Source organism: Ranitomeya variabilis, chromosome 1, assembly GCF_051348905.1.
Source record: "Ranitomeya variabilis isolate aRanVar5 chromosome 1, aRanVar5.hap1, whole genome shotgun sequence".
Classification (NCBI taxonomy): Eukaryota; Metazoa; Chordata; class Amphibia; order Anura; family Dendrobatidae; genus Ranitomeya; species Ranitomeya variabilis.
Window position 1 is genome coordinate 608,338,740 of NC_135232.1, and position 15,854 is coordinate 608,354,593.

Genomic DNA, 15,854 nt, shown 5'->3' on the forward strand with positions numbered 1-15,854 from the left:
TTTAACATAAAGTCTTCAAATTCAACTCCTAATGCTCTGCAGTATGCAGAGCTGTAATAAAGGTATGGAGATACATCTTAAGCTACTTGTGAAGAGGTTATTGTTTGACTTGCAGCTCCGAGCTAAGGACGAGGGGAGTAGGAGGATGGGGGGTGGAGGTTATTTTTGTCACCTGGAGGACCCTATTGTAGAGGTGACTGCTGCAGGTCTCAAGGTCTCTGTTGTGATCCAATATGAAATCAAGGCATTCTTTGTTACTGCAGCAACCAGTGTTTCTACGGAAACTGCAAGAGGACAACCTAGACGAGATTAGGGATGAGAGTGACTCTAAAAAATATATATTAAGCTTATCATTCTATATATCGTGCAGGTTGATAATGGATCAGGGAGCACAGCTTCCTTTTTTTAGGCTTTGACAGTCACACTGGTAATGATCATGTTTCAGCTTTCGTCGGCCTCTAATTAGCGTGGGATTAATTACTGTGTAGTGGCACCAAGTGTCTTTCTCCTGGCACAATGTCTCACTGTGCTGTGTATCCACGCAGGGTGAAATAAGCCGGTGGGTGATGGCATATAATTATACACCTGCCACTCCTGCTCATCCGACGTATGATCAAGTGCAAACTTTAACACTGTTCATCCTGAGCTTTTCAGTTCATGAATATAATGCCAACACAACAGTCTACAATAGCAAGTACATAATACAGCAGTAGAAAAGTGGAAGCCTGGTGGTAATGTAGTAGCTCTGCCAGGTTATACAGCTGAGGACGTATAATATCCAGCAATCTGTTATGAGAACAGTTAGATGCTAAGAGCTCGTACCGCAGATCATCATTAGCTCCCCTTTTCCAGGAGCTGAACACACCGGACGCTGCTAAATAATTCACCAGGCAGAATCCTATCTCATTAACAGTCCATTAACGAGCGGCAAGGAGCTTGCTTACCGGTATGCTATAGATACTCCTCCTGAAAATGGAGGCAAGGTGGGGGAAGACGATTAAAATTTTTGAAAGAAAGTATTTCCAAGAGCAAAATTAATTGATTTTTAACACTACCGACGAATGTAGAGTTAGTGATTCATGTTACTATTCCCATTGTTTTGTTTCCTCACGCAATACTTTACACTGCAGCACTACCTTATATGGGGGAGAAGCCATATCCCTGTTCATCATGAACCCCTGATGGAGCAGAATACAAGAATGACACTTTAGAACGGTGCCTCTTTCTGGTGATGACCATGCTGGAAGTATGGGACTTTACACATTTTGTCCAAATGCCTGAGAAGTTTGCATGAATTTGGATCCTTAACCCCTTCACCTCGAGCCTGTTTTCACCTTCCTGACCAGGCCAATTTTTTTAAATTCTGACCAGTGTCACTTTATGTGGTAATAACTGTGGAACGCTTTAACAAATCAGTGATTCTGAGATTGATTTTTTTTTTCGTGACACATTGTACTTTATGCTAGTGGTACATTTAGGTCAAAATGTTTTGTGTTTATTTGTGAAAACATTGGATTTTTGGTGAACATTTCGCAATTTTCAAACTTTAAATTTTTGCAACCTTAAACCAGTTAGTTATGCTGGAACAAAATAATTGATAAATAACATGTCTACTTTACTTCTGCATAATTTTTTAAACATAATTTTTTTTGTTTGAAAGATTAAAAGTTGATCAGCAATTTCTAATTTTTCCAACAAAATTTACCAAACCGTTTTTTTAGGGACCACATCATGTCTGAAGTGACTTTGAAAGGCCTATATTACAGGAAATACCATAAGTGACACCATTCTAAAAACCGCACCCCTCAAGGTGCTCAAAACCGCATTCAATAAGTTTATTAACCCTTTAGGCATTTCACAGGAATTAAGCAATGTGGAAGGAAAAAAAATAACATTTTAACAGGATAACTTTGTTGTGCAATTTTTGCTGATTACACCGATTCACCACATATGGTGGAAAACTAGGGTTTCGGCACACTGCAGGGCTCTGAAGGGTAGGAGCGCCAACTGACTTTCGGAAGGCAAAATTGTCTGGAATAGATAGCAAACGGCACATTACATTTTACAGAGCCCTTAATATGCCTAAACAGTGGAAACCCCCACAAGTGACTCCATTTTGGAAACTTGACTCCTCAAGGAACTAATCTAGAGGTGTAGTGAGCGCCTTGAAACCCACCGATGCTTCACAGAAAATTATAACGTTGAGTTGTGAAAATTAAAAAATGAAATTTTTCTGCAAAAAATGTTGCTTCAACTCCAAATTTTACATTTTCACAAGGGTAACAGCGGAAAATGGACCATACAATTTATTGTTAAATTTTTTCTTAGTACACCAAATATGTGGGGGGAAAAGTACTGTTTGGGCGCACAGAAGGGCTCGAAATGGAAGACGTGCCAATTGAATTCTGGACCGCAATTTTGGCTAGAACAGATTGCGAATGCCATGTCACATTTGACGAGCCCCTGATCTGTCAAAACAGCAGAAACCCCCAGACGTGCCCCCATTTCAGAAACTACACCTCTTGAAGAATTCATTTAGCAGTGTGGTGAGCATTTTTAACTCTCAAGCGATTCACAGACTTTTATAAGATTATTTGTATAACATAAATTTAAAATTTGCCATTTTTCCACTAAAATGTTACTATGGCCCCAAGTTTTCAATTTTTAAAATGGATAATAAGAAATAATGGAACACAATATGTTCCGCAATTTTTCCTGACCATGCTAATACCTCATATGTGGTCGAAAAGTACATTTCAGGCACAGTGCAAAGCTCAGAAGGGAAGGAACGCCATATTGTAGTTGACATTTTTCTGGAATGGTTTAAGGGTGCCTTGTAATATTGCTAGACCCCTGAGGTGCCATAACAGCAAAACCTCCCATAAGTGACCTCATTTTACAAACTGAACCTCTCAATGAATTCATCTAGGGGTGCCGTGCGCATATTGACACTACAGGTGGGTCACAGAATTTTATACCATTAAGCGGTGAAAAACAAATATATTTTTACTTCAAAACTTTGGTTTAGCTTCAGATTTTACATTGTCACACAGGAAAATGGGTAAAAATGTCACCAATCTTTGTCACACAATTTATTCGGACTCCCATGACAGCAGTACGAGAGAGGGGATCCGCCCTTCAGGAACAGGAAACCTACAGATACAAAAGGGCGGCACCTCTCCCCATGCATCAGTTGGTTTCCTGTTCCTGGAGGGACAGATTCCTACAAATAAAGATCCTATAGGACCCAGGCCGGCCGGCCGAATCAGGTAGCGAGGGGGTCTCCTACCTCGGCCGGTGCGGGAGTCCCTGGAGACGCCACGGTGGTCCTGGCTGGACTGCACGTCGGTGGCGTATGGCAGCAGGGAGCAAAGTCCGGAGGATCTTCTTGCCTCCATCAGTGCCAGCGCAGGTATGTATGCCCGTCCCTTCAGGTCTGGGCGGCGGTACAGTGGGTTTGCGGTGTGCCGGCGTCAGGAGTTGGAGGCCGTCCGGAGCGCTGCTGTCCGTTCCCGGCGTCCTGCACCGCTCTCAGCGTGTGCTGGAGCGTTTCCGGGCAGCGGTGACGTCGGGGCGGAGTCGGCGGGCGCTTCCGGGTCGCGGGGTGGCTGCGTATGCGCAGTCGATCCAAGATGGCGGCGCCCATCGGATCCTGAACGCCGGATTCATCACAGGACCCGCTGACCTTCCAGCTGCAGCCTGAATAGCGGGGACCAATGGGATGGTGCCTGGCAGTCTGCTGACCGGATTCCGAGGGGGATTTAAGCAGGTGTTGGTTTTAGAACCCTGCTTTTGGTCACATTCTCATCATGGAGGAAAGTGATGGTGAGCAGCAGCCTCAGCTGCTGGATGAAGTGCGACAGAAGCCCAAGGGAAAGGAGCATGTCGGGAGTGACCAGTCTAGTCGTAAGAGCTCATCCAAGCAGGGATCCAGAGCATCGACTAGCAAAGAACCCCCTCGTATTCTGGTACCTGTTTTGGCGTGCACTGGTAAGTGATCTACGTGAATGTTCACTCAGTGACGCGGGCCCCTTATACTTTGTAATTTTAGGGGAAGAAAAGTACAGGCATGATGAAACATAAGGAGTGCGCCCTCCGCGGGATCCCCTTACCAGATTCTTACCCCAAAAAATGATGTGCCACCTGTATACAGCAGACGGTGAGGTCTACAGGAGTGGTGGGGTTGAGTGACATCAGGTCGGTTAGAGGTTACCACCCTTATTGTCCTCCCCTAGGTAGCGGAAGAATCTGCGAGTGCAGCCAGTTTAAAGGAGATGATCCGCATGGAAGTAAGGGAATCTCTGCGATCCCTATCCCAGGCGGGTGGTTCAAAGCATAAATCTCCCTTGGTGTCTGATTCTTCGGAGGAAGAAAGAGAAGAAGGTTCTTATGACTCTATTCCCTCTTCATCTGAAGAGGACTCTGGCCGATTTTGCCTACCTCTTGACCGGGTTGACAAATTAGTTAAATCAGTCAGAGGCACAATGGGCCTGGAAGAGCCTAAAACTCAACCTTCCAGGCAAGAGATTATGTTCAGCGGGTTGGATCATAAAAAACGTAGATCCTTTCCGGTGAACGATAAAATTCAGGATTTAATTCTACGAGAGTGGAAGAAACCTGAAAAAGGCTCATTACCACCAGCATTGAAGCGCAGATACCCCTTCGATGATACAGCAGTGGTTACCTGGGACAAGGCCCCTAAATTAGATGCTGCAGTGGCGAAAGCATCAAAGAAAGCCTCATTACCATTTGAGGATATGGGGACCCTTAAAGATCCTCTTGATAGGAAGGCAGACACCTTCCTTAAAGGTACCTGGGAGATGGCGGCCGGATCTTTGAGACCGGCAGTGGCTGCAACATGTATGGCCAGATCGTTAATGGTCTGACTGGATCAGTTGGAGTCACAACTTAAAGAAGGCGCGTCCAGGAATACAATCCTCAATGCGCTCCCGGGAATTCAAGATGCTGCGGCCTTCCTGTCGGAATCTTCGGTTGACTCAGTGAGAATGGCGGCCAGGGCAGCAGGACTTTCCAATGCGGCTCGTAGAGCCTTATGGTTGAAGTGTTGGTCTGGAGACATTCAATCAAGATCCAAGCTCTGCGCCATCCCATGCAAGGGGGAATATCTCTTCGGGCCAACTCTGGATGAGTTGCTTGAGAAAGCAGGGGATGACAAGAAAAAGTTCCCCAATTTAGCATCAGCATCTTACCGTCGCCCTTTCAACAGGAGGAGATTTGGTCGCGGAAGGAAACGCGTATCCTCACCCTCTAGAGATAATTTTAGATGGGAGGATAGACGCAGGAGAGGTACGGGCTACATGTTTCGCCGTTCCTCAAAAGAACGTAAAAAGCCAGACCAATGACTAGCAATCCCTGTGGGAGGGAGATTGGCAGCCTTCTCTTCCGCATGGTCTGACATCACAAATAGTGACTGGGTCCGAGGCATTATATCAGACGGTCTGAGACTGGAGTTTAACCACTGGCCTCGTGATAAATTTAAATTAACCCCCTTACGTTCCTCCATGGTTGAACAGACAGCTTTGGAAGCTGAAGTCATGAATTTATGTCTTAAAGTGCTGGTTGAAATCCCAGATTCAGAAAGAGGAAGAGGGTTCTACTCTCCTCTATTTCTGATTCGAAAACCAGATAAATCATTTAGAACTATCATTAATCTTAAATCCCTTAATGAGTTCCTGGTTAATAAAACCTTCAAAATGGAGTCAATCAGTTCTACAATAAAGATGTTGTTCAAACACTGCTTCATGGTAGTTGTAGATCTAAAGGATGCATACTATCATATACCTATCCATGAGAACTTCCAGAGGTTCCTAAGGGTTGCGGTGTCTATAGAGGGAACTGTTTGTCATTTTCAATTTAGAGCCCTTCCCTTCGGTATTTCAGCAGCACCTAGGGTGTTTACTAAAGTAGTCGCTGAGGTTATGGTGCATTTATGGGAATTCAATATCCTCATTATTCCTTATCTGGATGATTTCCTTATTGTGGGAAATTCAGCAGATCATTCCCTTTCACAAGCAAAGATAGCTGCGACCAAACTAGAGCATCTGGGCTGGATTATAAATTATGAGAAATCCCGTTTACAGCCCATAAAAATTCAAAGATTCCTTGGGCTGTTATTAAATTCAGAGACCCAACAATGCTGTCTTCCACCTGATAAATTGCTCCACATCCAACAACAGGTGTTAAAGGCGATTAATAGACCGTCCATGACCCTTAGGCAGGCTATGTCACTGTTAGGATCCCTAACTTCGTGTATTCCCGCCGTGCGTTGGGACCAATGCCATACCAGACCTTTACAGTACGAGGTACTGGATAATGATAGAGCCTTACAAGGGTCCTTGCAGGGTCAGGTGACATTAAGTTCGGTAGTTCTTACATCTCTCAGATGGTGGCTAGAAGAAGATGATCTGTCAGCAGGAGTCCCCTGGGTGACACATGTGACTCGTGTAATAACAGACGCCAGCCCTACGGGGTGGGGGGCACACATGGGTGACATCGTAGTTCAGGGGCTATGGGACCCCCGAACATCAGCCTCCTCTAATCAGAGAGAGTTAATGGCAATTGAATTGGCAGTTAAGGAACTCCTCGTGTATCTACAGGGTCACCATGTCAAGATCCTCTCCGACAACCAGGTGGCAGTGGCCTACGTAAATCACCAGGGTGGAACACATTCCGAATCTCTGATGGAAGTAGCGGACCGCCTGCTTCAGGCAGCAGAAAGCCATTTACTATCTTTAACTGCGCTGCATTTAAAAGGGAAAGAAAATATAAAAGCAGACTTTCTAAGCCGCAACACCTTAAAACAAGGAGAATGGTCTCTGAACAGAGACATCTTCAATCAGATTGTCCACATGTGGGGTCATCCAGAGGTGGACCTGTTTGCCACCAGGGACAAGAGGAAAGCAAAAAAGTTCTGTTCCCTAAATCCCAGGGAGAATCCGTTGGCAGTGGATGCTTTCCTGATCAGATGGGATTTCCAATTGGCTTATGCGTTTCCCCCACTGGGCCTATTGCCTCTTGTGGTCAGAAAGATAAGGGAGGATCAAGCAAGAGTCATACTGATCGCCCCCTTCTGGCCCAGAAGGGCTTGGTTTCCATGGCTCAGGACCATGTCAGTGAAAGACCCCTGGGTACTCCCGGACATTCCGGATTTACTCCATCAGGGTCCAATCAGCCATCCGCAAGTGATGGGGCTCCATTTGACGGCATGGAGTTTGAGAGGTCGTTGTTAAAAAAGAGGTTTTTCCCCAAATTTAATTGATGCCTGTCACGATTCACACCGTGACTTATGAAGAGTAGAAAACATATAACAACAAAGATCTACTCTAGAACCTGGAGGAAGTTCCTGGCCTCTTCAGATTTTAAAATCGAAGAAGGGATACCAATTAACCAGATTTTAGAATTCCTGCAGAAAGGGTTAGGAGCTAAATCTATCTACAAGTACGTTAAAAGTACAAGTCTCAGCCCTAGGGGCCCTATTTTCTTGTAACATTGCTAATAATTATTGGGTATCAAGGTTTATAAAAGCATCTAGTAGAGCTAGACCTATACACAAGAACAGGTTGGTGCCTTGGGATCTCAACCTAGTCCTTTCAGCCTTGACTAGAGAACCGTTTGAGCCCTTGCATTCAGCCTCAGTTAAATTATTGTCCCTCAAAACAGCATTTTTAGTAGCAATAACATCTGCTCGTAGGGTAGGGGACATACAAGCACTCTCTAGACTCTCCCCTTATACCGAGTTTCTACAGGACAGTAGTCCTCAAACCGGACCCAGCCTATTTGCCAAAAGTGGCCTCACATTTTCACAGATCACAGGAGATAGTGTTACCATCATTTCTCCCTAATCCTTCTAATTCTAAGGAAGAACTACTCCATACATTAGATGTTAGGAGATGCCTGTTAGAATATATCGCAGTCACTGACGCTTGGAAGAGAGATAATGCGTTATTTTTATCACTCTAAGCCCTTTCCTAGGACCTTGGAAGATCGAAGTACACACTAGCGAAGTGGATTAGGGAGGCCATCTCTCTGGCTTATACTACAGGTGGAGGTCCGGCTCCGCAGAATCTGAGGGCGCATTCCACCCGGGCCTTGGCTACATCCTGGGCGGAAAGGTCTGGAGTATCAATCGACCAGATATGTAAGGCAGCTACGTGGTCATCCTCTTCCACCTTTTTCAAACACTATCGGTTGGACTTGGGGTTCTCCTCTGATCTCCCCTTCGGCTTAAGGGTGCTACAAGCTATAGTCCCTCCCTAAGGTAGTTTTACATCTCTGTAATTCTCTCGTAGTGCTGTCATGGGAGTCCGAATAAAGCATTAAGCTACTTACGGGTAGCGGCATTTTTCGGAGGCCCATGACAGCACCCTTAGTTCCCTCCCTTTTCACGTGGGGGTTGCACTTCCTATAATATATATAAAGAGATATATAGATCTCACGTGTGATTTCTAGTTATATTACAATGGATTGATTTGGTATATAATCTGTATATAATGTATATTTGTGTGCTACTAACCACGGTAGTCCTCTCAGGCTCTAATATACAACTGATGCATGGGGAGAGGTGCAGCCCTTTTGTATCTGTAGGTTTCCTGTTCCTGAAGGGTGGATCCCCTCTCTCGTAGTGCTGTCATGAGCCTCCGAAAAATGCCGCTACCCGTAAGTAGCTTAATGCTTTCTACTGAACGTGGCAATGCCCCATATGTGGATGTACAGTACTGCTTAGGCTTCTTTCACACTTCAGTTCTTTGGCGTCAGTCAGCTCCGACATCGTGACGGATCGACGGATCCGTCACAATTGTTGGAAAAACTGTTCCGACGGATCAGTTTTTCTGACGGATCAGTTATACTGATCCGTCACAAAAACGGATCCGTTGGAACCGTTGCGACCGTTTTTACATCCGTTGGAACCATTTTTTGACGGATCCGTTTTTTTTAAAAGGGAGGATCTCCATGTGATTGGCTACTGGAAACTACTGGAAAACTATATATACTGTGTATTTACATCACATCTTTGAAAGGTTGTACAGAAAGTGGCAAAGATGGAAGGGGTGCTGGCAAACATAGCGAAGATATGTGCGGATTTTACTTTTGAGGCAAATCGGTTGGCAGTCATCGTTCGGGACAAGGAGGAGGAAAGACTGCGCATCCTGCAGCAGCAGCGGAAGGGAAGGCTGTGGATCCATCCCATCACAGCCCAACGCATGACCCGTGGTGTTTGTTCCACACTTTACATTGAACTGAGGGAAAACCCTCAGAAGTTCTTCAACTATGTGAGGATGAAAGCCGAAAATTTTGAAATTTTATTGGGCCATGTGGAAGACTCTATACGGAGACGAGACACCCAGATGCGCTTCTCCATATCACCAGCAGAGCGTCTCATGGTGACTATTCGGTAAGTTGTTTTTTGTTTTTTTTTTGTTTTTTTTAAATGATTCTCATTCATCAGACTTATAACTGCAATGTTGTATTTTGAAGTTTTTATTAATTATTGTGTTTTCCTTTTGTTAACAGATTCCTTGCAACTGGAGAGTCGTTTTCATCCCTACATTTCCAGTTCAGGCTTGGGATATCCACAATCTCAGGGATCATCAGAGAGACCTGCCGGGCATTGTGGGATTGCTTACAAGCGGAATACATTCCAGAGCCATCACAGGAGAGGTGGCTGGAGATTGCACAAAATTTTGAACAGATATGCCAGTTCCCAAATTGTGTGGGAGCAGTCGATGGGAAGCATATAAGGATTGTCAAACCTTCTGGCTCGGGGTCAGAATTTTACAACTATAAGGCCGGGGTCACACATGCGTGTTTTACGTACGTAAGCGCGCAAAAACTACGTACGTAAAACTTGCATAACATACGGCACAATGCTTCTCAATGGGGCTGCTCCTATTAGCCGTATATTACGGTTCAGTATTATACGGCTTTCTACGGCCGTACAAAATCGCAGCATGCTGCGTTTGTCAGCGTATTGCGCAAAAAAATCGCCAATGAAAGTCTATGGGGGCGAGAAAAATACGGATTCCACACGGACCAGCAGTGTGACTTGCGAGAAATACGCAGCGGTGTTAGTGACAAGTCGGTAATTCAATTGCTGGCTTTTCATTTCTCCTGCACAAACCCGACAGGATATGAGACATGGTTTACATACAGTAAACCATCTCATATCCCCTTTTTTTGCATATTCCACACTACTAATGTTAGTAGTGTGTATGTGCAAAATTTCAGCGCTGTAGCTGCTGAAATAAAGGGTTAAATGGCGGAAAAAATTGGCGTGGGCTCCCGCGCAATTTTCTCCGCCAGAATGGTAAAGCCAGTGACTGAGGGCAGATATTAATAGCCTGGAGAGGGTCCATGGTTATTGGCCCCCCCGTGGCTAAAAATATCTGCCCCCAGCCACCCCAGAAAAGGCACATCTGGAAGATGCGCCTATTCTGGCACTTGGCCACTCTCTTCCCACTCCCTGTAGCGGTGGGATATGGGGTAATGAAGGGTTAATGCCACCTTGCTATTATAAGGTGACATTAAGCCAGATTAATAATGGAGAGGCGTCAATTATGACACCTATCCATTATTAATCCAATTGTTGGAAAGGGTTAAAAAAACACACACACATGATTTAAAAGTATTTTAATGAAATAAACACAGCGGTTGTTGTAATAATTTATTGTTCTCTCAATCCATCAGGAACACCCTCGCTTGGAAAAATAATAAACGCACAAGATACATACCTTCTGGTGAACCGTCTCGTCCCATGAAGTAATCCATCTGAAGGGGTTAATTAATATTACAGGCACAAGCTGCGATAAACCACTCGCTCGTGCCTGTAATCCCCGGTTGCTGAAAGGAAAGCAGTGATCTATACTTACATTGAGTCGCGGTGAGGCGCCCTCTGGTGGATGTTCTCATGAACTGCAGCCTGGGAACTTTTTCCCACGCTCCAGGTCATATGAGGACATCCACCAGGGGGCGCCTCACCGCGACTGAAGGAAATGTAGGTCAATGACCTACATTTCATTCATTCGCCGGGGAATTACAAGCACGAGCACCGCTGCATTTAGCAGGGCTCCTGCCTGTAATATTAGTTAACCCCTTCAGATGGATTACTTCATGGGACGAGACGGTTCACCAGAAGGTATGTATCTTGTGCGTTTATTATTTTTCCAAGCGAGGGTTTGCAAATGGATTGAGAGAGCAATAAATTATTAAAACAACCGCTGTGTTTATTTCATTAAACTACTTTTTAATCATGTGTGTGTGTGTGTTTTTTAACCCTTTCCAACAATTGGATTAATAATGGATAGGTGACATAATTGACGCCTCTCCATTATTAATCTGTCTTAATGTCACCTTACAATAGCAAGGTGGCATTAACCCTTCATTACCCCATATCCCACCGCTACACGGGAGTGGGAAGAGAGTGGCCAAGTGCCAGAATAGGCGCATCTTCCAGATGTGCCTTTTCTGGGGTGGCTGGGGGCAGATGTTTTTAGCCACGGGGGGGGGCCAATAACCATGGACCCTCTCCTGGCTATTAATATCTGCCCTCAGTCACTGGCTTTACCATTCTGGCGGAGAAAATTGCGCGGGAGCCCACGCCAATTTTTTCCGCCATTTAACCCTTTATTTCAGCAGCTACAGCGCTGAAATTTTGCACATACACACTACTAACATTAGTAGTGTGGAATATGCAAAAAAAATGGGGATATGAGATGGTTTACTGTATGTAATCATGTCTCATATCCTGTCGGGTTTGTGCAGGAGAAATGAAAAGCCGGCAATTGAATTACCGGCTGTTCACAGATATCGCGCTGAATGAAATCTAAATACAGAATATATATATATGTGTCTCAATGACACCTACTGTATTCTCACCCATCCCTTGTAGATTGTGAGCCCTCGCGGGCAGGGTCCTCACTCCTCCTGTACCAGTTATGACTTGTATTGTTCAAGATTATTGTACTTGTTTTTATTATGTATACCCCTCCTCACTTGTAAAGCGCCATGGAATAAATGGCGCTATAACAATAAATAATAATAATAATATATATACTGTATATATGTTTTCCTGAACATTTGAGCACATAAATCCATTAGATGTCGGTTTTGCAAGCCTGCGCGAAAATCTCGCAGTACGGATGCCATACGGATTACATACGGAGGATGCCATGCGCAAAATACGCTGACACACCCTGACTACGGATCAATATTTTGGGAACATTTCTCCATATTACGGCCGTAGTACGGACGTATAATACGTGGCGTATTGTCTTACGCCATGTGTGACTCCAGCCTAAGAAGTACTTCTCAATTGTATTGATGGCCATAGCCGACGCACACTGCAAGTTCATCGCTGTGGATATCGGTGCGTATGGACGCGCAAATGACTCACAGATTTTTAAAACTTCACCAATGGGGCGTCTGTTGTATGGAGAGACATTTGACTTTCCGCCCCCTAGACCTCTCCCTGGAACCACCGGTCCACCGTTACCATTTGTTTGTGTTGGAGATGATGCCTTCCAGCTTTCCCCACATTTGCTTAAACCCTTTGGAAGTAGTGGACTGACCCAGAGGAAGAAATTTTTCAATTACCGCTTAACCAGAGCACGAACAGTTGTGGAATGTGCTTTTGGCATCCTAACTGCTAAATGGAGAATACTACTAACTGCAATTAAACTGCAGACTGAAACTGTTGATGATGTGGTGAAGGCTTGCGTGGTACTTCACAATTTTGTTTTATCAAAAGAACATGTTTCCCTGGAGGATAATGTGTCAGAAAGCACCTTGCGGGATTACCACAACGCAACTTTTCGCAGTCCAGTAGCAGTCTCCAGAATGCGGGACAATTTTGCAGACTACTTCATGTCTCCTCCAGGATCAGTTGACTGGCAGTATGAAGTGGTGTAAAAAATTTTTTTTTTCAATTTTCACACTTGTAAAAATACCATTTTTTTGTTTGGTTACAAAACCTTTGGACTTTAACCTCGCAGTATTTTATGTTTTGTACCGGTACCCCTTTACACATTTTCTACTGTTACTATTACCATAACCTTGGTGGTTTTAATACCGTTTTTTTTTAAAAAAAGAGAAAGACCATAAAATTGTTTTTAAACCACAAAAAGTTTTATTTATGTACAAGTTTTTAAAGGTTCTCACAATTTGGGGTGGAGATAGTAGTGGAGGGGCTGACAGGGCGGGCCACGTCGATAGGGGGGGACGATAGGGGGGGACACGACATCACGGGGAGGAACAGAAGTGGAATGGGTGGTGAAAACATGAGGTTGGGCAGGGAGTTGAGGTACAGATGTGGACTGTGAGAGGTATGGGGAAGGTGTTGGTGGGATTGGGAATGGTGAAGTTAAAGGGGGAAGAATGGAAAGGGGAAGGTAGGAACTGGGAAATACTGAGGGGGGAAGGAAGGTATGGCGAAGGAGTAGAAGTAGGATGGACGGGAGGAGGACGGACGGGAGGATAGACGGCAACTTGAGAGGGGAAAGGTGTTGAAACATGAAGGGTAGGTGGAGGGGCTTGGGACATCGCCTGCTCTAGAGCAGTGTGGCAGCCTTGCATCACATGCATCTGCAGGTCAGGACTTAGATTTTCCATGTGCCTAAGCACTGACTGAAAAAAAAGTGTCTTGGTGACTGGTTTGCATCTGATTGCATCCTATCCAGACGACTGCTGAGTTCCAATATGCTTTTGTTAAGCATATTGTACCCAGCAGATGTTTGCTCACCCAAAAGCTTGATGGCATTCTGGAAGGCTGCATTCAGATGCAAAAACTCCGGCGCATAGCTCCTTTCCTGACCTCTCTGGCGCTGCTGTCCTGACCCCAAAGGTGTTCTAGATGTTGCGGCAGTGTCAGAGGGGTGGGGTAAAGGGAACTCTAACTCATCACCTGCAGCTTCATGTGACAAAGTCTGCCCTGCTGCTCCAGCGCTGGTGGATGGGAGACAGACACAGAGGGGTCGACGTGGTCCCCGGTGGCGGACCCCTGAGAGATCGCTCCAGAGGGGTGCAACTCTGATGCAGGCTCCCGAGTGCTGCAGACAGTACTGTAAAAGAAGGAAAAAAAAAAAAAAAATAGTATCTTGATATTACAATTGCCCTTGCTGCCCCAAAAAATAGAAGGTTACACATTTTAACAGTTTGACTGAAAACATGTGGTGTTGAATATTTACCTTCTGCTCAGCAGCGTCGACCGGAGGAACGACAGGGCTCTGGCATATTTGTACCTGCTCCTGTGTCCTCTAGATCCACTCGGGGCCTGCATCTCCTTGTTAAATTCCCTCCTGAAGGGATCCCTGAGTGACCGCCACCGCACGATAACCCTGTTACCTGGAAAGAGAAAGCAAAAATTGGTTACTATACAACACATTAAATCATGCTAACATAAGGTAATGAAGTGTGAATACTTACGCGCTAGATCCTGAACCCGAGCTTCGAGTTCCTCCCAGTTATCAATAACAGCACTGCACACTTCCTCCCATAGCCGTCGGGTGACGAACTGGTCAGCATGGCGGCGGTCTCCCATGTTCAATAACGGCTCCCGACTTTGGACCGCTTGGATGAGGGTGTCCACATCTATCCCCTCCTCTTCCTCAGCCTGTTCGGGAGCACGCTGTGAAGCAACAAAAAAAAAAGAATAAAAAGGGAAATATTATACCACATAAATTTTACAGTATGCTAAACACCAAACCAAAAAAGGAACTTACTCTTCGGTGACCGCCGCGATTAGCATTCCGACGACTATGGGAGGTGCTCTGAGGAACTCTACATCGAGCCCCGGATTGTGAAGACTAATAAAAAATAAATAAATAAATAAATTATGTGCTTGGATGGAGGCATATCTACTGTGTGTGGGCTGTGGTGAATGTATGTGTTGGGTGTAGTGTGTTTTATGTGAGGATCTGTATCTGCAAAACTTACACTATGCGCTCCCGCTCCTCTCATTTCTCCACCCTGCCCGTCTCCTTCTGGAATCCCCTCTGCTGCATCTTCCTGTGTAAACAGAATAAATACATATAGGGTTCAAAAACATATTACCAGAGATGTACCAAAAAATTTTTATGAAGAAAAAAAAAAAAAACCTCAGGTGGCTGACGATGTGAGGGGGGGCTCTTAGAAGAAGACATTATGGTATCCGTTTTCTGCCTGCGTCTGTCTTGGTCCCTAGTCCCTTGGTCCCTAGAATCTGCAAGTATAAAGAGAGTTCTAAGCTACTATACAAAAGGATAAAAAGAGAAATGATCCAGCTGGAGGTGGAGGCAGTTCAAACTTTGTGAGACTTTATTAGACAACTAAACCGATAAATAGTTCTTCAAAATGAAAAATCTTTACATAGCAAACACCTGGCACACCAGTGAGGAGGATCAACGCGTTTCAACTATGAAGTCTTACTCATGATCATGAGTAAGACTTCATAGTTGAAACGCGTTGATCCTCCTCACTGGTGTGCCAGGTGTTTGCTATGTAAAGATTTTTCATTTTGAATAACTATTTATCGGTTTAGTTGTCTAATAAAGTCTCACAAAGTTTGAACTGCCTCCACCTCCAGCTGGATCATTTCTCTTTTTGTCTTCATTTGCTGTGGGCGCTCACCCTGAACCGTGCTGGGCGTTGGCAGGTCTGGGGATTTCGTCCAAGACCGGTAAGCTGACTATATTCCTTTTTTCTTTTGTTATACAAAAGGATAGACGCAGCTTTTCGGGACTTTATACTTACATCTGTTTTCAAAGCTTTGGGGGGCCTGCCTGCGTCTGTCTTGGTCCCTTGGTCACTCGTCACTTGGTACCTAGAATCTGCAAGTATAAAGAGAGTTCTAAGCTACTATACTA

The 15,854-nt window shown here is 44.8% G+C and overlaps 2 protein-coding genes across 2 annotated transcripts in view; both read left to right on the forward strand.

Annotated features, from left to right (window-relative positions):
- Positions 1-15,854, forward strand: part of PCP4L1 (Purkinje cell protein 4 like 1) — a 97,275-nt gene that overhangs the window by 28,105 nt on the left and 53,316 nt on the right. The gene's annotated exons all lie outside the window — the stretch shown is intronic.
- On the forward strand, positions 8,909-13,931 carry LOC143798013 (uncharacterized). Its single transcript, XM_077281102.1, has 3 exons — positions 8,909-9,412; positions 9,532-9,783; positions 13,922-13,931. Exons 1-3 carry the CDS (start codon positions 9,060-9,062, stop codon positions 13,929-13,931), a joined length of 615 nt encoding a protein of 204 aa, XP_077137217.1. The 5' UTR covers positions 8,909-9,059.

Excerpts from the sequence above, each read along its gene's own strand:
- LOC143798013 (XM_077281102.1), top strand. The coding sequence starts at position 9,060 with ATGGAAGGGGTGCTGGCAAACATAGCGAAGATATGTGCGGATTTTACT. Across the intron at positions 9,413-9,531 it reads CGTCTCATGGTGACTATTCG|ATTCCTTGCAACTGGAGAGT; the intron begins GTAAGTTGTTTT and ends TTTTGTTAACAG.